Below are 25,355 nucleotides of genomic sequence, written 5' to 3' on the forward strand. Positions count from 1 at the left end.
ACCCGCTCTCCTTACCATTTTTCTTTTTTTGAGATGGAGTCTCGTTCTGTTGCCCAGGCTGGAGTGCAGTGGCATGATCTCGGCTCACTGCAACCACCGCCTCCTGGATTCAAACGATTCTCCTGCCTGAGCCTCCCAAGTAGCTGGGATTATAGGCACCCACCACCACATCTGGCTATTTTTTTTGTATTTTTGGTAGAGATGGGATTTCACCATGTTGGCCAGGCTAGTCTCGAACTCCTGACCTCAAGTGATCCGTCCACCTCCACCTCCCAAAGTGCTGGGATTACAAGCATGAGCCACTGCACCCAGCCCTTTCTCCTTACCTTCTTATCTGGGGGAATACAAATGGCAGCAGAGTGGAAGAGAAGGTGGGATTTAAACGTGTAAGGCTTGAATGTGATCAAGTAAAACACAGGACAAGACTCAGCACAAGCAAGTGTATGCGGCTGACCTGCCACAGTTTCCTACTGCCTTTTGAATGTGCGACCACCCCTTTCACTCCCAGCAACACTGTGCCCTTGTCCTTTCAAATCAATAAAGAAGCAGCTTCTCCTTGAGTTTGTTTCACTCCCCCCAGGTCAGAAGTTATGTCCTGGGGCTATACTTGCTTCACCCCAGGCTGGGAAAAAGAAGTTCCTCTCCTCATTAATGGAAACACCCACACTCCACTGCAAACGGCCAGTTTCTAGGCTCCCTACCTACCACTTCCCCCTTTTTACCAGGTCCTAAAACACAAACACAACTTTTTTCTTGCCCTGCTATCTGTTCTCACTGCTTCTTAAACTCGAATCTTCTGCCTTCTTCCCCACCTCGGCTCTGCAAATGGACCCTCAAGGCTTCCTCTCCAGCAAATAGACTCTTCCTGTTGCTCACCACGCAGCCCTCTCCACCGCCTTCCCCAGCCTGGGCAAGCACATTGGTCTTGCTCATCCTCCCACCCCTACTCTCTGTGTTTTCTCCTGCCTCTCTCACCCTTTTTTTCTTGGGCTGCTTTGATGGCTTCTCTTCCTCTGTTCATCTTATATTTGTGCATTCTCTCCAAATCCTGTTGTAGCTTTTCTCTACCTGTTTGAGCTCCACTCACTCTCATGAGCTCACTTTTTCAGCCCTCCCTACTTACCAAAAGTTCATGAGTCTTCTCTTTAGCCTTGTCCATCACACTCACTGCCACTGCCGGCATTTACAGCTTTCTGCAGGCGTTTCTTCACAAGCAGCCAGCCAAAATCTTAGATTCAACAGCCCACCCTGAATTCAGTCCTTCTGCTTAACTCCCAACTGTCTCTTTTCCTTGTTCTCCTGCTTTTGTCAGCAACTGAGCTATTCCTCCTGCCGCACAGGCTAAAACCTTGGGGTCCTTTTGATGTTATTTTTAAACAGCTTTATTGAGATAGAATTACATACCATATTGTATCATATAATTCATCCATTTAAACTGTACAATTTTTTAAGTATATTCACAGAGTTGTATAACCATCACCACAATCGATTTGAAGATATTTTTACCCCCACCAAAAAGCCTTACCCATTGGCAGTCATTCCCTCTTCCCCCACCCCCAAGTCCCTGGCAGCCACTAATGTGCTTTCCATCTCTGGATTTTTCTATTCTAGACATTTCATATACATGGAAACATACAACAGGTGACTTTTGTGACTGGCTTCCTTTAGCATGTTTTCAAGGTTCATCCATATTGTAACATGTATCGGTACTTCATCCCTTTTTATAGCTGAATAATATTCCTTTACATAGATTATCACATATGATCCATTTATCGGGAGATGGACATCTAGGTTTCCAACTTTTGGCTATTATGAATAATGCTGCTATGAACATTCATGTACAAGTCTTTATGTGGATGTGTATTTTCCATTCTCTTTGTATCTACCTAGCAGTAGAATTATAATTCCATGTTCAACATTTTGAGGAATTGCCACATTGTTTTTCAATTGTTTTCTGTACCATTTTACATTCCTATTAGCAATGTATAAGGGTTCCAGTTCTCCACATCCTTACCAACACTTACTATCTTTTCTATAATCTAGTCATCCTAGTAGGTGTGAAGGGGTTCCTCTCATTGTGGTTTTAATTTGCTTTTCAGTGATGGCTATAATGATGTTGGGTTTCTTTTCATGTGTTTATTGGCCATTTGTATATCTTCCTTGGGAAAATGTTTATCCAAATCCTTTATCCGGTTTTAAATTGGGTTGTCTTTTTACTGTTGAGTTGCAAGGGCTCCTTTATTAGATATATAATTTGCTAATGATTTCTCCAATTCTGTGAGTTGTCTTCACTTTCTTGACAGTGTTCATTAAAGCACAAAAGTTTTAAATGTGGTGAAGTTCAATTTAACATTTTTTCTTTTGTCATTTGTGCTTTTGGTGTCACATCTAAGAAGGTTTTGCCTAACTAAGGTCATGAGGATTTACTCCTTTTTTTTTTTTTTTTTTTTTTTTTTTTTTGAGATGGAGTCTCACTCTGTCACCCGGGCTGTAGTGCAGTGGCATGATCTTGGCTTATAGCAACCTCCGCCTCCCAGGTTCAAGCGATTCTCCTGCCTCAGCCTCCTGAGTAGCTGGGATTACAGGCATCTGCCACTATGCCCAGCTAATTTTTTGTATTTTTAGTACAGACAGAGTTTCACCATGTTGGCCAGGCTGGTCTCGAACTCCTGACCTTGTGATTCGGCCTCCCAAAGTGCTGGGATTACAGGTGTGAGCCACCACACCCAGCCTCCTTTGTTTTCTTCTAAGAGCGTTAGAGTTTAACTCTTACATTTAAATCTATGATTAGAGTTAATTTGTGTGTGTGTGTTGTAAGGAAAGGGTCCAATTTCATTGTTTTACATGTAGATATGCAGTTGTCCCAGCACCATTTGCTCAAAAGAGAAGTCCTTTTGAGTGTCCCCTTTATTTAATGTCTTATTCCAACCTGTCACCAAATTTTGCTCTTTTTCCCCTTTAAAATGCTGAGTCATCCTTTCACTACTACCACCAGTTCCCAATCAAAACTTTCACCATCCTACACCTAGGTAACTGCATTTGCATCTATCCTTCCAGACTCTGCAAGCCAATCCTTCTAGGGAAGAAGCTTTCAGAAATGGAATTGAACTCACATTATTTACCTGCTCAGGAGGAGTTCCTACTATAATGTATACAGCATGGGGGCAAACTCCGTGTTCTGACTTCTCTGATCTGGCCCCACCATGTCCACACCAACAGATCAAAGACCCCAAACTTCATCGTTGTTCAACTTTTCACTGAAGTGGAATTCTCTTTCTTCTGCTGTCCCTTTCCCCTTCACCTTCTTCCTTTCTTTGCACTAAAATTAACTAAAGTTAAAATTCTGTAGGTCCTTAAAGTCTCCTCCAAACCCCAGCTCCTTGATAAAGCCTCCCTTGACCACCCCAGTCCTCACCAATCCTCTCTGACTTCCTACTACATTTGTGTGCTCTGTGGCACCAGTCATTACGCAGATGACATTGGTACACACAATTCCACTCTACCACTCAACATCAATGAGCATTTATTGAGCATCTACTGAAGCTCACAGCATTGTGCAGGCAGGATACATATCATACAAATGCTGTTTCCTCCTCCCACCAAATGAGGGAGAATTAGATGAGATTTTTAAAAATTCCTCCTAGTTCTACAACCAGTATTGTATACTGATCCAATTGGGAAGTTTAAGTTTAAAATTAATTCAAGGATTCCAGTTGAGGAAATGGTCCCACTTCCTTGGAAAGTAAACTAGCTCGGTCACCAGGCTAGGTTACCCACGTTGTAATTGCTTGTGACTGACTACTCCACCGTATTAATGATGAAGTGCCCCCGACTTGAGATGCAGGCGTTAGGGCATCTGTGATTTGATCTGCAGCTTAAACTGGGAGACCACTCCAAATCCTCAAAGTTAACTTTGAGTATCAGATTGCAATCCCTCCCTCCACCACCAAAAAAAAAATCTTTCAAATTGAAGAGGCAAAGTTTGATCCTTTCCTTGTTGAGAGATGAGAACAATAGCAGCTTTCTGCTCTAGCACAGCTTCAAAAGGCTGCCGAGGGACTGCTCTGAGAATTCTTGGTTGTAGATGACTGAAGAAATGCATGGGCAGCCTCCTGCGATTCAGTGCCGCATTAGCACCGGGGAAATTCTGTTCCCACCCTCCCAGAACCTTTAGTATAGCAACGATTTAACTAGGCAGATATAGGCAATTGCAAAGTTGAGTCTCCTTGGCAAGGAGGGGGGAGATCCAGCCGATTAAGCAACATCTTACTGTGAAAGGCCAAAGCATTAATAATTTGCTGAAATGACCTAAATAATATCTAGATTTTTAAAAAAACAGCTTGAGAGGGGTGACTCTCTGGTTGGATTTATGCCAGAGGCATGCGTCCCTTCTTGCTGCAAGAAAATGCCCGAGGCGAGGTACCAAGCTTGGGCTGGAAGTAGCAACCCCTGACTTAATCCCAGAGCGCGCAGAGCTGGTCCGTCCCCTGCGCAAGTGTCACTGCGGGTTCACCTACCGGCCTCTTCCTCTCGCAGGTGGCATGCAGTCGGCGCTCGCCGCCCGCCCGCAAAGAAACGGCAATGCAAACTTCCCAGCCTGGGAACCCCGCTGCTTGGAGAGCAGCTCCGCTGTGCCAGCCGCCGCCAGGAGACTGGTATTCAACCTCCCCGCCCCCCGCCACGGTTAAAGTTTGCTCCACATTCGCAGCTCCCACCCCACCCCCATCTCCGCCCCGAGGCAGGAGGACCACATAGGAGTTCCTGGGTCCACCGTGCGCAAACACACCCACCAACAAAAGAAAGCCCATTAAATCTTCCCTCCTGTGAACTCGCGCCCCAACGGATACCTCTTTGAACTGACCCCCGCCCCCGCAGCCCCCGCGCTGTCTGGGGCGCGCCTGGCCCTCCCGGGCTTACTCTCTCCCCCACAGCTGCGCACTTTTGCAGCGCGCTCGGTCTTTGATGTCTCTTTACATTATGGCAGAGCAGCCACACGCTCTTCCCGGGCGCGGGGCTTTGTGTAATGGAACTGACATTTGGCCTTGATACCTGTATCTCTTGGTGATTACAACAAATTTCTACAATAAATATTGTACTTTGATCTCCCAGCATTGCATTTTTAATGGACGCTCTCAACATTACTTCATTAAGAACTTTTTCCAGGAGCTCCGAGGGCCAAGGGGGTTGGGGGAGACTAAACAGCTATTCAGCAAAGCCTCTCTCCAAACTTCCGCTGGGGCCTGGGAGGACCGGAATCTGGGCGGGTTTTCACAAACGGAGATGAGGCCGAGAGCAGCCAACTGCGACCACTCAAGAGAGGGCCTTCTGTACGCTCAGCACAGTCCTAAAGACCTTGCGTATATTAACTCTTAAACCTATAGCCACTCTACAAGGGGTGCACTATTGTAACTCCCATTTTACAAACCGCAAAACTGAGGTACACAGCGGCTGAGCATCTTGCTTGCCAAGGTCACCAACTAGAAAGTGGCAAGGCGGGGAAAATGTCTTCAGAGAGTTCGGACTCCGAGCTTTCAACCACCAAGCCACTAACTTTGACCCTGTTGGCCCACTGATGGTTTAACTGGCTAATCGGGGCATCTTGGAGAAAAAGCTAATTCCCATAACTATGGAGATGTGAAATGGCTTTTCTGGCCTTTTTGGGAAAGTAGCTATCAGATTCAATAAAAAGGGCTGCCTTCCATCCCGCTTAGCCCGGTCCTGCCCGCCTCCCCGGGAAAGGGGACTTCGAAGATCTCAAAGAAGCTGGAAAGGAAACCAGCGCTAAGGAACCAGATCGCTTCGAGGGTGCGAGCATGTGCAGGCGCGAGTGTGTGCCAAGGGGCTCCCTGGCCTCCGACTTGCACCCAGGAAAGAGCTCCCTCGAGTCTCACGCTTCTCCAAGACTCAAATCCTGGAGGGGAGCGTGGGAAGGAGCAGGTTGGCCAGGCCTCGGATGAAACCACTAAGCTCTCTCCCCTTCTCCGCTTCCAGAGCAGCCGACCTCATCTTCAGAAGCCAGATCGGGTCGGCCAAGTTGTGTGGTCGCCGCTCGCGTTTTACAGGGGACAACTCGTTGGGGGAGAAGGGGGCGTGCGAGTGCAGGATGTGCGAGGGACCCACTGTATTTGGGTCGCAAGCAGCCCACCCGTCTTGAGTACGATATTCTCATTCCGCAGGCGCGCCCTGGGCGTGGGAGAAGGTGGGCCCGGAGGCATCGCATCCCCGACCCCTGATGGAAGTGCGGAGAGCATCCTTATACAGTCCAGATTCCGAGTCCGTTGTAGTTAGGCTAACCTCTGACGCTGCATCGGGAGATAGGTCACCCCGTCCGTCCCGGTCGCAGTGCGGTTCCCGTGAGGAAGACGGGCAGAGAGGCCGGGCGCGAACTGATTAGGGGCTCCCCCACGGCCGGCGGCCTGGAGAATGGAGACTGTGTCCCACGGGAGGTGGGTGGGGGAGAGGAGTAGGCCGAGCTCCGGCGGCCACTCCGCAGTGCGCTCTCGCGAGCCGGGGCCGCGAGGCCTCCAACGCGGTTCCGCGCCCCTAATGCCCCAGGGCGGTGAGCACCCCGCGGTTCCCCGCCCGCCTCTTCCTCCTTCCCCGCCCGCGCGCCTGGGAGAGGTGATCCCGGGGTCCGCAGTGCCGGGGCAGGACGCGCCCTGCGCCCTGGGCCAGGAGGAGGCAGGTGGCCCTCCTCGGCAGGAGGTGAGCCGCCAGGGAGGGATGGGGGTCACCCAAGCCCCTGCAAGCGCGACCCTGCCCAGAGCAAAGCACGCCCCGCGCCTGGTGAGGAACTTTTTCTTTCCAAAGGTGGCAGGAACAAGTCTGTACTGACTTTTCTCCCGCCTTCGGGATCCTCTCTCGTATGATTTGTGGTTTGTGGGACCACAACAACCAGGCTTCCTCGACCGCGCCTTTTTTCCAGTAGTTCCTGGTCTGCCAGGCTTGCGAGAGGGCGCGCTGGCTTGGCGGGGCTCCGGGCGAGAAATCACCAGCAGCGCTGGGGCTTTCGGCCCCCCACAGCCCAGCCCGGGCCTCCTGGGCGTCCAGGGTGGCCTGGGGAGAAGGGGGCGGGACAGCACAGCTTCTTCCCCTCGGGTGGGCATGACGGGTCGCCTTGGGTGTCCTGCCAAGCTCAGCTTTGAGGGTGTGCGCGGCGCGGGTGTTTTTCCCAGGTCCACTCTGCAAAAGTTGTGGCCTGAGGAAAACTTCCAGGCCGCCAGCAGGAACGTCACAGGAGAGCCCCGGTCGCTCGTCAGGCGGGCGGCCCTGGAGCGTGCGCGCCACCCAACGCCGCGCTGGGCGGCGGCCCGGCCCCGCCCCAGGTCACAGCCCTGCCCTCGGCCCCACCGCGGCGGGCGGGGGACACGCGGCCGGCCGGGCGCTGTCGGTTCCACGCCCCACCGGGGATCTCGCTTGGGTCCGCTGTGTGCGCGGGCGGGTGCGTGTGCGGCGAGGGTGCAGGGTGTGCAAATAAATACAGGAGAGAGTTACACTCTTTGCCGTCTCAAAGTGCGGCGCCTGGAAGCCGAAGGCAGATTTTTCCAGAGATAACAAAGACACTTTGTCACTTTGGGCGCTGCGTCGGTGCAAATCTTTAATTGCAAGTGTGTGTGTGTGTGTGTGTGTGTGTGTTGGGGGGGGGGGCGGGAAGAGTGTCTCGAGCAACCCAAGCGCGGGTCTCCAGGCGGCAAGGCCCCCTTTGATCAGGAAAATCCAATTATTTGTGTATATACATTTCCCACATAGTGATTACTTCATTAATTGTCCCGCCTTTATCTCCTCCCTTCCCATCCCCCCTAATAATCAGTTCTTTTATCCAGACCAACAAACACACCATAGGAGCTTTGTGGATTCAAAGGATTTGCTTTCGCTTCTGAAAGAGCCGCTATTCTTTGATGATTGGGTAGCGGCAAACTTCAAAGCCATAAATCTTCCCTCTGACTGGCTGGCGGCCCAGCAAAGTCCTTATCAAATTCTTGGAGGTGATCCTGAAGCGCTCAGACCGCGCGCGGGGCGAGCGAGCGGGGCGCGGTGAGGGGCGAGAGCGGGGAGGGCCCCGGCGCTCAGAGCAGGCGCCAGGGAGGCAGGCTGGGCGGCCCTTCGTCCTCGCCTTCGGGTGTCCATGCCTCGGCGGCGGCGTCCCTCTCCGCAGCCAGGGGCCTGCAAGCCGTAGCCATGGCCGCGGTGGCCGTCCTCCGGAACGACTCGCTGCAGGCCTTTCTCCAGGTCAGGGCCGAGCCCGGAGGGGGCGGGAGAAAGGTGGAAAGGGCCGTGTCCGGATCTCTCCTGGTACTCCGTGCACCTTGAACCTCAAAGGGAACCCCGCCGATGGGTGCAGCTGGAGCCAGGCCTAGGGGTGCCCACGCCAACTTCACACCTAATCCGGTGTGGCCTTTGCTGGAGGGACGCGTGGATCCGGGATTGTTCGGAGGTGCCCGGCTGGCCGAGAACAGGACCGGAGCTCACCCTGCTGGGCCCTCCTGCTGATTTCAGCCTGGGGCGGGCCAGGGAGGAGCGCGAAGGCAGTGAGGACAAGAGAGCTTAAAAGATGGGAGGGAGAGCAGCTGGGCGGCGAGGTTGTGGGTGTTTCCCGACTCTTACTGACCACGGAGCCGGGAGCGGCCCGTCGGATGCCTCCCCCTCCCACTTCGCGCCTGCTTCCTCTAAGGCTGGATGGCGTCTCAGTGCACCAAGTAGTTTAGCGAGAAGTGCTCGCGGGCCCCACGTTCAGGTAGCGCAGGCACCAAAAGTTTCCCTCGGCCGGTGGGTGCGTGCGTGGGGTGCGGTGGCGGGGGAGGGACGGCCAGCACGGAGGAGGGGCGGCGGTATAATAGCGGGCGTGGGGGCGGCGGGCTGGCCCGGAGTCCGCGCTTGGAGCTAACCTTTTGTCTCTTCTCCGCCCTCCCTCGCCGCCTATGCAGGACCGCACCCCCAGCGCCTCCCCGGACCTGGGCAAGCACTCGCCCCTGGCATTGCTGGCCGCCACCTGTAGCCGCATCGGCCAGCCGGGCGCGGCGGCGCCCCCGGACTTCCTGCAGGTGCCCTACGACCCCGCGCTGGGCTCACCCTCCAGGCTCTTCCACCCGTGGACCGCCGACATGCCGGCGCACTCGCCAGGCGCACTGCCGCCCCCGCATCCCAGCTTGGGGCTGACGCCGCAGAAGACGCACCTGCAGCCGTCCTTCGGGGCTGCGCACGAGCTTCCCCTCACACCCCCCGCCGACCCCTCGTACCCCTACGAGTTCTCGCCGGTCAAGATGCTGCCCTCGAGCATGGCGGCTCTGCCCGCCAGCTGCACGCCCGCCTACGTGCCCTACGCGGCGCAGGCCGCGCTCCCGCCCAGCTACTCCAACCTGCTGCCTCCGCCGCCGCCACCGCCCCCGCCGCCCACCTGCCGCCAGTTGTCACCCAACCCGGCCCCCGACGACCTCCCGTGGTGGAGCATCCCGCAGGCGGGCGCCGGGCCGGGGGCCTCCGGGGTTCCGGGAAGCGGCCTCTCCGGCGCCTGTGCCGGGGCCCCCCACGCGCCCCGCTTCCCCGCCTCTGCGGCCGCTGCTGCTGCGGCCGCCGCCGCCCTACAAAGAGGCCTGGTGTTGGGCCCGTCGGACTTTGCGCAGTACCAGAGCCAGATCGCCGCGCTGCTGCAGACCAAGGCCCCCCTGGCGGCCACGGCCAGGAGGTGCCGCCGCTGCCGCTGTCCCAACTGCCAGGCGGCGGGCGGCGCCCCCGAGGCGGAGCCGGGGAAGAAGAAGCAGCACGTGTGCCACGTGCCGGGCTGCGGCAAGGTGTACGGGAAGACGTCGCACCTGAAGGCGCACCTGCGCTGGCACACGGGCGAGCGACCCTTCGTGTGCAACTGGCTCTTCTGCGGGAAGAGCTTCACGCGCTCGGACGAGCTGCAGCGGCACCTGCGGACTCACACGGGCGAGAAGCGCTTCGCCTGTCCCGAGTGCGGCAAGCGCTTCATGCGCAGCGACCACCTCGCGAAGCACGTCAAGACTCACCAGAATAAGAAGCTCAAAGTCGCTGAGGCCGGGGTTAAGCGGGAGGACGCGCGGGACCTGTGAGCCCTCCCGGAGGTGGACCCCCTTCCCAGCACCTCTGCGGGAGATCCGGGGACCTGTGGGCAGCTGGCGGAGGGGAGACTCAGCAGACGGACCCTCTCCGTTGCCTGCCTCCCAAAATGGAGCCAGGCTTCCAACTTCCGCTGCCTTCGGACATAGGGACCCAGTTCCCAGGAGCGGGGAGGTAGGGTTGGGGCTGGGGCATTTGGATTATAATTGGGAGCTCTGCCTTACGCCAGGGCGGTTCCAAACTCTAAACCGTTCCCACCGTCAGGGAGACCTACAGTTTTGGGGGACCACCCTGGGCTGGCCTTGTATATAGGAAATGCTGCTGAACTGAAGCGAAAGGAACTTGGGAGATTTGAAACAGTGCTCGGGTTTTCGCTAGGACCGGTTTGGGCGTTGTACAGGTTATTTAATAGCTTTGTTAAAGATAATTATAATAATTATAACATTAATAAAAATGTTGCTTTTGTCTTCAGCTCCATGCAGAGCTACAGCATGATATGTCTCTGTAAAGTGATCAGCAGTTGCAGCGTGAAAATAAATACTTTAACTCAGGGGTCACTACAGGAAGACCCCGCTGAGCCGGTCTCATTTGATCTTTTCTTCTTCTGGGTGGCTGTACTAAGCGGTCGGGTTTCCCCGGGAATTTGATGGTTCCTATAGTCTGCCTGTGTCAAGAGGCTTCTTTGGTTTGGAAGGATCTGGGCAAATGTGTTGGGTTCAGGAATGGACAAAGGCAGGCAATTCCGTTTTGTGGTAAAGAGGTAGGGCAAGATTTTCCAATCACAATTTGAGTTTCTCATGCGGCCTTAGGATTCACCCGAGACTGTTTCTCTTCCAAGTTTGTTTTTACCTGACGAATTCCCTGTGGCTTTCTGTTTGTTGGTACTCTCTGTTCACAGGTGAGACTTTGTGGAGAGGTACAGAGAAACGGGACCCTTGTTCAGGTTGGTCTTTGCTTGGGAAAGAACCAAGAAGATAGTTTCCCAGACGCCACTCCTGTATTTCAGTCCCGTCACGATACCCAGCGTTGTCTTGCTTGTTTTCTTTTTAATCTTGCGATGGAAATCTTAACAAGTCTTATTTCACAGTAACCACCCAGGAATTTCTGGCTAGGCCAGGACGTTTAGTTCCATTTTGTATCTGAATTTTATTATGTTTTTAATCATTGAAGTAGTCTAAGATTTTCTCAGGGAAGAGCCAGGAATACTCATGGTTTGGAAATGTGGAAACAGGGTATTTGTTGTCTAGGTGCCTCGCCTTTCTCTAAAAGTTGAAGTTTTGAAGTTTACAAATGTTTTATCAAGTGTCTAACTCCTTGATATTTTCTAATATTTGAGTTTTTAAACCTGTAACTGAAACTTTTATCAGCAGTTAAATCTTGATTTAAGATTAGCAAAGAACAGAAAATGTTCTAAATTTTATTAACATGTTAAGCTAGCATCATTAATGCCAAATTTTAATAGAGCCGAATAATCTTTTCATGATAGTTGAAGTGTGTACAAATTGATAGGATTTCACAGTTTACAAACTGCTTTTACCTTGCCTTTTGTTTGAAGTCAAACTGAAGGATCAGTTCTTAAAAGCTTTGAGGGTTGTTCTTGAATTCTTATACGAAGTAAAACACAAATATCAACATAATTCAGATGAAAATTACTTTTATACTCCTAAGAAATGGCATTTTTATTCTGTAACTTGGGACAAGGTAGTAAATGAATATTAGATTCATAGTGGCAATATACCTTAGAATAAGAGATATTGGAACTATTTAATGACTAATTAGAATGTGAGTCTTCATGGTTCTTCACCTGGGAAGAGGAGTTTGGGTTACATTTTCAAGGGTGTGGCAGTTTTGCAAGCAATAGTGATAAAGTTGCTAGGCAGTAATATTAATATACACTTAAATATGTAATCTTAATCAAAATCATTAGATCTAAGTCATTAGATCAAGACTACACATTTTGATGTCTAAAGCAATGTGAAAAGTTATAGAAACTCTCACCTTTCTCTAAAAAGTTACAGAAACTCCCATCTGAACCATGCCCTGGGATCAACTATAGATTCAGAAAAGGATTTTTGGAAAGTGGTGAGAAAGAGGAATCCTTGTTAGAGAGCGAAAAGACCAAGGGCTTTGGACTCAAAATTTGAAATGATTCTTTCATCTGAAAGAATGACCTTGGTAGAGAAAGAAAAATGGCAATTTAAAAATGAGTCTACTAGCTATTATTGACAGAGCCAATCATTTATTTAGTATCCAAACAGAAGAGGCGTTGAAGATAAAGTTTTCTTATAATTTTTTGGTTGTTAAATATATGGAATTTAATATCTAAAGAAATGAGATATTGGAGATAGATAACTTTGTGGTTATTAGAGAAAAACAAAATAAATGTATATAATTTTTTAAAGTAGAACAAAGTCTTATGACAAAATAACTTTCTTATGGTTTTACTTAATTGCACCTGCAAATTGAAAAAGTATGGTCTTTAAGGTGGTACAGCTGAAAGGCTTGCTCATTGTCCCACTGCAAATCTGATAGGATTGTACCACTGCAAATCTGACAACATTAAAGAAGTAGGCAGCATTAAAAAAGTAAGTTTAATCCACCAACTTTATTCAAGGTTTCACTTAAAGATCCCAGCAAACAATTCAATTAAGTTTAAAAAACTTATTGAAGAAAATATGTTAATGATTGCCTCAAATGTCAGTAGGCATTGTAGATTTTAAAGCAACTGTTTTATTAGCATGCAAATGTAATGTACAGTATTCTTTTAAAATACTAAAATTTGTGATATTATTTTAATTTTAACAGTTTTTGAACCATTTTGAGCAAGAACTTGGAAACATGGAGAAATTGAAATATCAGTAAATTAGTTAATTTAGAAGCATGTGTTTCTGAATTTATTAACACTGTAGTTATCTGCTTTTCTCAAGAAAAAATTGTGCAAATATACTCTTAACTGATCACTAGTTTTAAATAGTTCTGGTAATGAATGAAAGTAAATTACGTTAAAGAAAATACAACTGTAATCTCTATGTTATTTTCTAGTTTCAACTAGTGTTTAAATCTTATGACTGTATTTTTGGTGTTTTTTTTTTTTTTTTTTTTTTTTTTGAGACGGAGTCTCACTCTGTCGCCAGGCTGCAGTGCAGTGGCACCATCTCGGCTCACTGCAACCTCTGCCTCCCGGGTTCAAGCAGTTTTCCTGCCTCAGCCTCCTGAGTAGCTGGGACTACAGGTGCGTGCCACCATGCCTGGCTAATTTTTGTATTTTTATAGAGACAGAGTTTTACCATGTTGGCCAGGATGGTCTCAATCTCTTGACCTCATGATCCGCCCACCTTGGCCTCCTAAAGTGCTGGGATTACAGGCGTGAGCCACCGCGCCCGGCCGTATATTGTATATTCTTTTAAATTATTTTACTTTAATCAAACAAGACATGCCAATTAAAAAATTAATCTTGCCAAGCATGCCTCTTGCAGAAACCTATTTGAAACAATGACATTTGTAGAAAAGTCAGTTTTTTTACCCCAAGCTGTACTATTTTTTCTTCTAATATTGTGGGGTTTTAAGTATTAGTTGAAAGCAACATCTTCAGTGTTTTCTATTTATTTCATTTCTGCTATGACTGTTTCACAGAATGTTATAGCTGTAGCTATGACTTCAAATTCATGTAAACATCTAGTAAGTTGTTTAGGGCTCTAAAATTGCAAGCCACTTTTACTTGCATTAGCTCATCACATTAAATAATGACTAGTCAAGGTAAATTGACCATTCTCACTGGGAAACAGTCTGTGTTATAGAATCAGATTCAAACTTTAAGCTTTGTGTTATAGTAAGTGTAATTATAGTTTGCTAATGTCCCAAATTGAGGGCCACTCAAAACAAGCGATATTAATTTTCTATTAAATATCATGACCTTCTGGTTTGCATGATAGAGAGAACTTTAAAGGAGTATGAGACCCAGGGCAGTTTTGAAATGTCATGCACCAACATAGTTCAATAGAGTAGGAAAAAATAAGGAAAATATCTAGATAGATGTATGTTAATAATGAGATATATGTTTAGATTAATACAACAAAAGAACATGTTTCATTATTGGGCCACTATAATGGTAACCTGATTAGTGTGGCATGTGATTTATTTAATATAGACAGTAAATTTTTCTCTAATGTTCAGACTCAACACGTTTTTGTATAAAGATCTTGATGTCAGTTGCTCCTTCCTTGATTATTTTTAAAGAATCTACTATGTTGCCAGAGACAGCAATGTTTCAGATTAATTTATGGACATTATAGAATAACTTAATGTTCCTGACTATAATTAACAAGTGATATTTGTTCAACAAAGATGTAATCAAACAGCTACGGATTGATAGTTTCACAATTGTTTTACTATTACAGCTTATTACCAATTGAAGATTTGTACATGATGATTGATATAGTTTCATGCTGACATTTTGATGACTTCCCTTTCTAGACTTTATGCACTTTTCTTTCCGTGTCTTTAGCAATTATCTAAAGTATAATCCTCTATTGGATATTTGAGACTTAATTCATAAATCGGCCTATGCATATGAACTATAGTAGTATCTGCACAACACATAATAAACCACATTAACTAATACATTTTGATTGTCTACCTCATACCAAAATGTAATTCAGGGTAAATAAACCCAGCTCTTAGTTTGATACCACTTGGAAAATCTGCAGCTTTCACTTTTCAAAAAGTTGTTTCAGCATTATGAAGATTCATTATGCCTATTATGAAATGGAAGTTTGTTTTACAGTAAAACTATTCATCTAATATTTTCATTACTTGTCAAAATTCTGACATCAAAATACACTAAAATTTTCTAAAGTCTAAGGCAGTGTCTAAATGTCATCTGATTTTTTCATGTATAGTTAAACCAGTCATATATGGGTGCTTTCTAATCATTTTATGTTTAGCATAATCTAAAACACAGATGGAAAACATCTGGCCCTCAGCTTAATTTTACCCAATTCATGAAGCAAATATCAAGGCTAACTCATTTATGCTTATGGTTGGGAAAATGTGTCCTAATTTTAAAAATATTTGGTGGCAATTTCCCAAAAGCCTACATCAGATACCATGAAAGCTCATTTCTCTTATCTCTATGTGAGTTTTATTCTTATAAATTCTATGTCTTGCTTTCTTTTCCATTCTGACTTGTGGATGTCACACATCTTCTATATATCCATGTCCATTTCTAGCATGGAAACTTTCATTTTGTGTTATGTGTCTCTCTTGCTTTTCTCAACATATTTATGTCCATGATTTGATTTTGCTCCCAATAATGCGGAACTCAACAGGATTCTAAACTGTAGTATTTTAAATCGATTGTTTTTTGTTTTGTTTTGTTTTGTTTTGAAACAGAGTCTCTCTGTCGCCCAGGCTAGAGTGCAGTGACAGGATCTCGGCTCACTGCAACCTCCGCCTCCTGGGTTCAAGCGATTCTCCTGCTTCAGCCTCCCAAGTAGTGGGATTACAGGTGCCCACCATCACACCCAGCTAATTTTTGTATTTTAGTAGAGATGGGGTTTCACCACAATGGCCAGGCTGGTCTCAAACTCCTGACCTCAGATGATTCACCCACCTCGGCCTCCCAAAGTGCTGGGATTACAGGTGTGAGCCACCATGCTTGGCTGTATTTTTAATAGACATTTTTATTCTTTGGTCTAAATTTTACATGTGCATGAATTAAATTTATGGTTCTATTTGTCGATTCAATTCATATTTTATTTAGTACATGGCTGATGTTTCCTGTGAATTTGTGAACATCAGTGGGAAAAATACATGGCAATTGAAAGTAAAATTATAAAATACAGTAGAAGATTATGGTTTGAGGTAATACCAATTTGGATAGATTTTAGCAAGTAAAAAATATACAAATGAAGTATATTTATATACCCAAGTCATTAAACAGCCCTTTATTTCTTGAGCTATAATTTTAATGAGGGGAATGTGAACTAAGACCTATAAGCACATAGCTATGTATAGTTCTCATTGTGGTTATTACCTTTGATGGAGACTTGTTTTTCTTTTAAGCCTTTTTCTCCCCTGTTTGATCCTTGAAGTCCATGTCATCTCTTGATAGTACTGCAGACAACTGCCAAGAAAGTCATTGTGGTAAGAAATTCTGTAGTGAGCCTGGGTTTGAAGTAGAAAGTTGCCAAGTTGTTTTCTAGGGAGAGAGCACTCCGTTCATCAGTCATGATTCAGACTTGTCAATAGCAATCCTGCGTGCCCTGAGCAGCCAGCAGCTAGAGGCTGTGGGGCTGTGAGGCTGTGGCTGCCCCCTTGCTTCTGGAGCAGGGAGATCTAGGAGTAAGGAAGGGGGAAACAAATGGGGAATAACAGACATGGGGAATATCCTATCTAAACAGGATATCAAAAGGGGTTGAAATAGGGTCATTAGGTAGAAGTAGAAAGGCAAGGTTTGAGCACCTTCTCAAATTTGGAATGGACCCCAGGAAGGAAGGTGCCTCCCTCACCCCAGGTTTTTGGAATTTTGTGTTTTGTGTTTTTTTTAACTAAAGGTGAGTATGAGTAGGCTGTAGAGGAGATGTGGTGGACTTTAAGGACCTTTGGACTTGAATTATCCTTATGGTCTCTTCCAAAGCTGAAATGCCTCAAATCTAACATCTGTAAGCCAAAAAGTCTGAATAAATCTTATTATAGCTGGGCACAGTGGTGCATGCCATGCCTATAATCCCAGCTACTTGGGAGGCTGAGGCAGGAGAATTGCTTGAACCCAGGAGGCAGAGGTTGCAGTGAGCGGAGACCACGCCACTGCACTCCAGCCTGGGTGGCAGAGTGAGATTCTGTCTCAAAAAAAAAAAAAAAAAAAAAAAAAAGAATATGTGAGCTGCATACTTAACTTGATATTTGTTGTTTATAATTATTACATGTAGGAAAGCAGGCACAAAACATGTATACATCACTAAATTCAATTTACCAAACAATGATTTGAAGTCTACAAGATGTAAGGTACAATGAGGATTTAAAGATGAACACAGTCCTTCAAAGAGCTCACAGTCACAAAGGAGATAAAGCATAGGCACAAATGAATGTAATACAAGGCCTAATGCCTGATAAAAGCGACCAACAAAACTCCTCTAAAAACACAAAGGAAAGAGAAATTACTTCAGGTAATAACAATGATAAACCTTTTTATTCCACAAATGGATATTCTTCTTTGAAAAACAATCTCCAAACTGCATCTGTGGCATTCAGAATCCAATTAGATTTTTATTCAGAGCTGTTAGTTCAAGACATTGGTCCCCAGACCTGCAGCATCAGCATCACTTGGGATCACTGGTTAGAAATGCAGATTCTCGGGTCCAACCGCCAGACTTACTAAATCAGAAACCCTGAGAACGGCCTGGCAATCTGTGTTTTAACCAGCCCTCCAGGTGATTCTAATGCACACTGATGTTCGAGAACCACTGGTTTAGGAAACTGCATGTTTTAACCATGTGCAAGATGGAAAATATATAAGCAAATTCTAGCCTAAGACATTTCTCACAAGTTACTTTGGGGAAATAGAAAATGGATAGACTGGCCAGGCACAGTGGCTCACGCCTGTAATCCCACCACTTTGGGAGGCCGAGGCAGGCAGATCACCTGAGGTCAGGAGTTTGACACCAGCCTGACCAACATGGTGAAACCCCACCTCTACTAAAAATACAAAAATTAGCCAGGCATGGTGGTGCGCACCTGTAATCCCAGCTATTCGGGAGTCTGAGACAGGAGAATCGCTTGAACCCAGGAGGCAGAGGTTGCAGTGAGCCAAAATCACACCATTGCACTCCAGCCTGGGCAACAAAGCAAGATCTGTCTCAAAAAAAAAAAAGGAAAGAAAGAAAGAAAAGAAAAGAAAATGGATAGACCATTTGGCTGAAATTCTCACCCAATTGAGAATATTGGGCTCTAACTCCCAATGAGAATACAGCAATAGTCTTAATTAAATATTGATCCTTATATGCATGTTATGTAATTAGGTAGACAATTGTCCTTTTATAGTATGTAATACCAATACAGGATTTACATTTTTGAATTATAAATCACATATTTTAGATGTTAGTGGAATTTTCCCCATTAAGTCGAACAGTGACTTTAGCAATATCTGGTTTCCTAAAGGGAATACTGAGCTAACTAAGCAGTATTTAGTGTCATTGGCTGATTAACAACTAAACATCATGAGTCACATATAAACTCCACCACTAAGAGTAAAAAACACATATACATTCTGTGCTGCAGAAATGCAATGATGGCTCTTCTAAAAGATAAGCGTAGTCACCACCAGCCTCTGTTTTGCTACAGTAGCTTTTTAAAACCACCCACAGGGAAATGTAGGAGCCTGGAGCTTCTCTGTAGTACACATGAAAACCTTAGAAGGTTGTGGATATTTATCTAAACCAAGAATGTTCACTTTCCTCTGGTTCTAGCCCAATCCTCATTGGTCCACCTTTTTTCTCCTCTACAAAGTCTTTCTTGCTCAAAGTGCATTTCAGGGCTGTATCCCAGACCAGAACATGATTTAGTAAAATTTTTTTGGCAGTTTATTTCTGACCTTTGGAATTGTAGAAAGCTGCTGGGAATTACCAGTACCAGGGAAACCTGTAACATAAATGAAAATACCTCTATGATTCTATGATTTTTTTTTTTTTCAGAGAATGGGCCCCTCACTCTGCCCCCAAGTCTAAACTATCTAATCATCATTGTTTGGGGTCCTTTAGGAGGCCTCCCTAGTGAACAATAACAAGAAGCTAGGATGATGCTGACTGTAGCATATTCCCAAGGAGGCCCCAATCCCTGAGAGATCAAGGGAGCTCTCTAAGACAAGATAAATCTTCCCAGCCACAACTTACAGAATTTAGCATGTTGGGGTTGGAGACTTAAAAATCACTGACTCTGAGGCTGGGCACGGTGGCTCAAGCCTGTAATCCTAGCACTTTGGAAGGCTGAGGCGGGTGGATCACCTGAGGTCAGGAGTTCAAGACCAGCCTGGCCAACCATGGCCAAAATGGTGAAACCCCATCTCTACTAAAAATACAAAAATTAGCTGGGCGTGGTTGCAGGCGCCTATAATCCCAGCTACTCAGGAGGCAGGAGAATCACTTGAACTGGGGAGGCGGAGGTTGCAGTGAGCCGAGATCGCGCCACTGCACTCCAGACTGGGTGACAGAGGGAGATTCTGTCTTTAAAAAAAAAAAAAAAAAAATCAGCAACTCTGATTCTCTCATTTAACAGAGGAGAAAACAGCATGCCAGATCCAATGAAAACATCATTATCCATGTGCATTACACAAGTAAGCACATTCAATAGGAATCCAGCAGCCTAGCAAAGGGAGAGATGGTTGAGGAGCATAGAGACTGAGAGAAGACTCGGAAGAAGTATGGAGAGAAGCTTTGGTCTGAAGTTGCCAAAGTACTAAGAATGGTGGCTCTCAGCTTTTTACATGCATGAAAATTACCTGGGATGCTTATTTAAATGGAGGATCCTGAGCTACATCCCTAGAACTGCTAATTCGTTTGGTCTAGTGGTGAGGAAGCTAGTTTCATTATAAACATCACCCCAGTGACTCTAAGACAGGTGGTTGGAAGATCACCATTAGAGAAATGCTTCCTTACAAGAGAAAACCTAGTGAATGGGGTAACATCTACACATTTTGACAATGGCAAATGCTCAGGTAATAAATCCATATCTGATTTTCCTTTTTAAAAAGTCCACAGCTGATTGCTGAGGTCTGACGCAATATATTCCATGATCTCGAAGAGGAGAAGTGACTTAGAAGTTTTATCTTATTTACCTGGGTCTGTGCCAAATGCTGTAGTAGATGTCATGATCCTTTCCCTGTCCAAATATAAGAATAAAGACACTAAATGATCACTTGGGTTTGCTAAATTCCCAACTAAAATTAATTAAATTCTGAACTGAAGTCACAAAAATTGAGTTAAATATATATGTTCTAGATATTTTATTCTGGGCTCATATCTTTCTGTGACAGTTCAGAATCAGAGTCATTGAGGTTTATAACCAAAATGATTTCAGAGTTCACCAAATCAAGGCTCTTTATTGTACAGATGAAGCAACCAATACTCATCAAGGTCCAGCCCTCGTAGAGTTTGCATTCTAGTAAAGTCACCGTACTGTAAAATCTTACTCCCTCACCTGATATCTTACCTCTTTATCATTCCATTCACTTTTGGATTCATGTATTCCACAAATATTTATTAAATATTTACAGATGGCACAGATGAACATCCATCATGAAAAAGTCATACAAGGTTCTTGCTGTCATGGAGCTGGCAGTCTAGTAAGAAATACAGAACGTTGACAGGAAATATTTAGGGACATCAGGAGAGCAGAGGCTATTCACTACCACATACTGGAGCCTAATATAATGCCTGGCACATACTATATACTCAATAAGTATTTTGTTGTGAATATAAGGTACTACAAGTATGGTCAGTATAGTAAATATGCCATAGTTTTAACTGGTAGTGTCTCTTCCCATTGGCATCTATAAGAGGTGGGTTCAGATTAAAGACCAGAATCCCTTTCTTCCTTGAGCTGTTTGAGTGGGGATATGGTGGTGGTTCTAGGAAGATGCTAACTGTCTCTGTCTATCTCTTCCAGAATCCTGGGTCTGATGGCTTCTCTGAGGCAATCTCAACTTCCCAATGTCTAACAGTCATTCCTTTGCATTCCCCAAGTCTCATTTCTCCAGCTTTTAAAGACATTCCTGTACCACTACCTTCCTGGCTATTATCATAATCTAAACTAACTTAGAAGAGTATGTTGAGTGACCATTCAAAGGGAAAAAAAAAAAAGCAAAAACCACAAGGCAGGAGGTGGAAGAAGCCACAGCTGAAGAGAGAAGGAGAGTGTCTCAGATGGAGAAGAGGTGGTAGTGGTGTGGGTGTGTGTTCTGTGGAGGACTGATGGATCTGGAGGTATGGAAGGGCCATGCCTCAGAAGGAACAGGTATGGTGCTCCTAAAACAGTTAGACCCAGAGCAGCAGTCTTAAAAACAGTTAGACCCAGAGCAGCAGTCTTAACAAAGACCCCTATGTATTAGTTTTTTTTTGTTGCAACAAATTACCACCAACTTAGAGGCTTCAAACAACATATATTTATTATCTCATGGGTTCTGTGCATCAGAAGTCCAGGCACAGTTTAGTTGCATCATCTGCTTCAGGATCTTACATAAAAGGCTACAGTGAAGGTGTCAACCAAGGCTGGGGTCTAATCTGAAGGCTCGATTGGTAAGGGATCCATTTCCAAACTCAAGTGGTTATTGGTAGGATTCAGTTCTTTGTGGGCTATTGGACTGAGGACCTCAGTTCTTTGTTGGCTATTGCCTGGAGACTGACTTTGGTTTCTTGCCATATGGGCCTCCCCAACATGGCTGCTTCATCAAAGCTTGCAAGCTGCAAAGGCAATAAAGTCTGCCAGGAAAATGGAGGTACATCTTTAATAATCTAATCATAGAAGTGGCAGCCTATCAACAGTCTATTAACTTGAAGGAAGTCATTCAAGAAAAAGGGATCACACAAGGGCATGAGTACCAGGAGACAGGAATCATTTGAGGCCATTTTAGAAGCCACCTACCACACCCTGTGATGCACACTGTCAGTAATATGGAGTTACATATATAGGCCATAAAGACTTGGGCAAAGAGTATTCTCAGCATCAGTCATGATGCTTTCCTACTGATGAGAGACTGCCAATCCCACCCATTCATATTTTCTTTCTTCCTTTTGGTAATAGTAATCCCCAAGTTTTTGGGAGGTACATGATTGTCCATCTAGAAATGACATATCCCAGCCTCACTTGCAACTAGGTGTGGCCATATGACTAAGTTCCCACCAATGGCATGTGAGCCTAAGTGATGTATGTCACTTCTAGGTCACATCCTTAAAAGAAAGTTGCATGCTCTCCCTTTCTTCTTTCCTCTTTCTTGAGGCTGGAATGCGGACATAATGGTGGGCATTTAACTCAATCATGTGGATAGGACAACACCCGAGAGGATGGCAAAGCAACAAAACAGAAGGCATAAGGGTCCTCAGACCATCACATGAAGCAGAGCAGCCCACCTTTCCTGGGCTGCCTACCAGCTGGACTTTTATCTGAAAGACAGACCATCTTGTTTAAGCCATTGTTACTTGGTACCTGTTACAGCAACTAAACAAATATCCTAAATGATAGATCACAAAATGCTTCTAAGGCAGTTATTAACGGTGTTCCTGGTGAGTCTTCTTGGGACAGCTGTGAATTACATCCTTTTAAAAGAGTACCTGAGAAAGCAAGCCCAGGTGATATCACCATTTAAGCCCCTCTTAGGCTGTGTTTGCTGATGTCCTCAAAATGCGTTCTCAACCGCTCAAGGGTGTCTTCTTAGGATGCTGCTATGGAAAACTCCATCACTGTTTTCCAGCTTTGTCCATACTCAGGTACCAAGAGGATTTCACTTATGTGATTCTTCATTTATTTCACTATTTTAGGGGCTCTTCTCATGTGGCAGTCACTGTGTCAGGCACCAGGGAAACAGCAGACAGCAGAACAGACATGAGCTTTACACTCTCAGGAAGCTGATATTCTAGTAAGGCAGGAAAGACCCAATAAACAAGATAATTTCAGGGAATTATACAACAAAACAGCAACCTGAAATTTGTCTTCATGTCCTCTATAAATTACACAGGCAAACTGAGTCTATCATGTTGCTGAATATCTTATGGTCTCTGTGATAGCCAGCCTCAGAGATGGCCCCCAATAGTCCTTGTCTCTTAACTGCCTCAGCCTGAAGGAGACGCATTATTTCCACACACATTCCATTGGTGAGAATTAGTCCCACGAACACACCTAGAAGCACAGAGAATGGGAAACATAGAGAAGCACATGGATATTTGTTGAACACTAACCGTGATCTGCCAACATGCTCATCATAAAAATTCAAGCAGGTCCGGGCACAGTGGGTCATGCCTGTAATCCCAGCACTTTGGGAGGCCGAGGCAGTCCGATCACCTGAGGTCTGGAGTTCAAGACCAGCCTGGCAAACATGATGAAACCCCATCTCTACTAAAAATACAATCAGCCAGGCACGGTGGTGGGCACCTGTAATCCCAGCTACTTGGGAGGCTGAGGCAGGAGAATCACTTGAACCCAGCAGGCAGAGGTTGCAGTGAGTTGAGATCACGCCGTTGCACTCCAGCCTGGGCAACAGGAGCAAAACTCTGTCTCAAAAAAAAAAAAAAAGAAAGAAAAAAAAATTCAAGTAGGCTGGGCGCAGTGGCTCACGCCTGTAATCCCAGCACTTTGGGAGGCTGAGGAGGGTGGATCACTTGAGGTTAGGAGTTTGAGACCAAACCTGGCCATCATGGCAAAACCCCGTCTCTACCAAAAATACAAAAATTAGCCGGGCATGGTGGTGTGCACCTGTAGTCCCAGCTACTCGGGAGGCTGATGCAGGACAATCACTTGAACCCAGGAGGCGGAGGTCACAGTCAGCTGAGATGGTGCCACTGCACTCCAGCCTGGGCGACAGAGCTCAACTCCATCTAAAAAAAGAAAAAAAATTAAGTACAAAACACAAGTAGACAATAAAAGGGTTGCCTTATCCTCTACCTCTGTTGAAAAAAAAAAACTGTTAACATTTGGCTCATTCATTAAATCAACATCACCTTCAGTGTGCCTTGCCGTGTCCCAGATGCTGGATATGATTCCTAACCTCATGTGGCTTCCAGTTTGAGTGTGTATGTGTGTGTGTGTGTGTGTGATTTCCTCATTTGCAAAATGGTTATAACAATAGTGTCTAACTTACAGGGTTGCTGTGGGGATTAAGTTGTATAGGTTAACATGGAATACAAGGGAATGAAATAATGGTGTTTGCAGCAACCTGGATAGAGTTGGAGACTATTATTCTAAGTGAATAGATAACTAAGTGAATTAAATAACTCAAGAATGAAAAACCAAACATTGTGTGTTCTCTCTTATAACTGGGAGCTAAGCTATGGGGATGCAAAGACATAAGAATGATATAATGGACTTTAGGGATTCAAAGGGAAGGGTAGGAGTGGAGTGAGTGATAAAAGACTACACATTGGGTACAGTGTACACTGCTTGGGAGATGGGTGCACCAAAATCTCAGAAATCACCACTAAAGAACATTTCCATGCAACCGAACACCACCTGTTTCCCCCAAATTATTGAAATTTAAAAAAGAAAAAAATTCATTCATTAAAAAATAAAATATATAGATTAAATAACTTAGAAAAATGGTACATAACAAGTACTCAATAAAATTGTTTTGCTGTATATGCACAATATAAATATTTAATAAAAACAGTATTATACTACTTATATGGTCCTATTCTATGGTCTACTCCTTAAACCCTTTCAGTAATAGGGCTCAATTTCTACTTCAAAACATAGAAGATGGAGTTCATCATTTTAACCACTTTATCCATTGTCTGGATTTATCCTATATTTAGCCCAGAGATTCACAGATGTGGAATTCATGAATGGGCATTGTATGCTGTTATAGATGGAATGTTTCTGTCTCCTCAAAATTCATATGTTGAAATCCTAACCCACCATGTGATGGTATTAGGAGGTGGAGCTTTTGGAAGGTCATTAGGTCATGAGGGTGGAGCCCTCATAAATGGGATTACTGCCCTTATAAAAGAGACCCCAAGGAGCTCCCTAGTCCTGTTTCTGCCCTGTAAGGATGCAATGAGAAGTTGGCTGTCTGAAACCTGAAGAGGGCCCTCACCAGAACCCAACCATGTTGTTACTCTTATCTTGGGCTCCCAGCCTCCAGAACTATGAAAAATAAATTTCTGTTGTTTATAGGCTACCAGGTTTATGGAACTCTGTTATAGTAGCCAGAACTGACTAAGACATATGCAAATTTTTTAATGTCCAAATTTTTCTGGAGAGTGGATCCAAACTTTAGTTGAATCCTGAAAGAATTCATAATCCAAAAGCAGTAAAGAACTGTGATTTAAATAGACCAATCCTTGACCTTGATCAACTATGTTTACTTTTTTGTGCACCAGTCTCTCCATCTGTGTGTTTAGTTAAATCATTCATCTTTCTGGACTGGGCATGGTGGTTCACGCCTGTAATCCCAGCACTTTGGGAGGCCAAGGTGGAAAGATCGCTCGAGCTCAGGAGTTCGAGATCAGCCTGGGCAACATGGCAAAACCTGTCTCTACTATAAATACAAACAAACAAACAAGTTTAGCAGGGGATGG

At 45.5% G+C, this 25,355-nt stretch overlaps 2 protein-coding genes and 1 long non-coding RNA gene across 5 annotated transcripts; 1 reads left to right on the plus strand and 2 right to left on the minus strand.

The window, feature by feature from the left end:
• Positions 1–5,092: 5,092 nt before the first annotated feature.
• Positions 5,093–7,230, minus strand: LOC117979407 (collagen alpha-2(I) chain-like). Its single transcript, XM_057301373.2, has one exon. It carries the CDS (start codon positions 7,104–7,106, stop codon positions 6,285–6,287), a length of 822 nt encoding a protein of 273 aa, XP_057157356.2. The 5' UTR covers positions 7,107–7,230; the 3' UTR covers positions 5,093–6,284.
• A 414-nt stretch (positions 7,231–7,644) lies between these two features.
• On the plus strand, positions 7,645–10,744 carry SP5 (Sp5 transcription factor). Of its 2 annotated transcripts, none has more exons than XM_008978030.6 (2): positions 7,645–8,229; positions 8,925–10,744. In XM_008978030.6, the coding sequence occupies exons 1-2, from the start codon at positions 8,179–8,181 to the stop codon at positions 10,068–10,070; spliced, it is 1,197 nt and encodes a 398-aa protein (XP_008976278.3). In that variant the 5' UTR covers positions 7,645–8,178; the 3' UTR covers positions 10,071–10,744. The 2 variants fall into 2 exon arrangements, with proteins under 2 accessions (XP_008976278.3, XP_034810365.2); XM_034954474.3 differs by having other exon boundaries at positions 7,645–8,734; positions 8,925–10,645.
• Positions 10,745–12,321: 1,577 nt separating this feature from the next.
• On the minus strand, positions 12,322–24,789 carry LOC129397280 (uncharacterized). Of its 2 annotated transcripts, XR_008624538.1 has the most exons (5): positions 23,022–24,789; positions 22,398–22,699; positions 20,281–20,410; positions 19,907–19,950; positions 12,322–18,714 (listed from the first exon to the last, which is right to left on the minus strand). It is a non-coding gene; the product is annotated as an uncharacterized LOC129397280 (long non-coding RNA). The 2 variants fall into 2 exon arrangements; XR_008624539.1 differs by lacking the exon at positions 22,398–22,699.
• Positions 24,790–25,355: the final 566 nt, after the last annotated feature.

Source organism: Pan paniscus, chromosome 13 (assembly GCF_029289425.2).
Source record: "Pan paniscus chromosome 13, NHGRI_mPanPan1-v2.0_pri, whole genome shotgun sequence".
Lineage (NCBI taxonomy): Eukaryota > Metazoa > Chordata > Mammalia > Primates > Hominidae > Pan > Pan paniscus.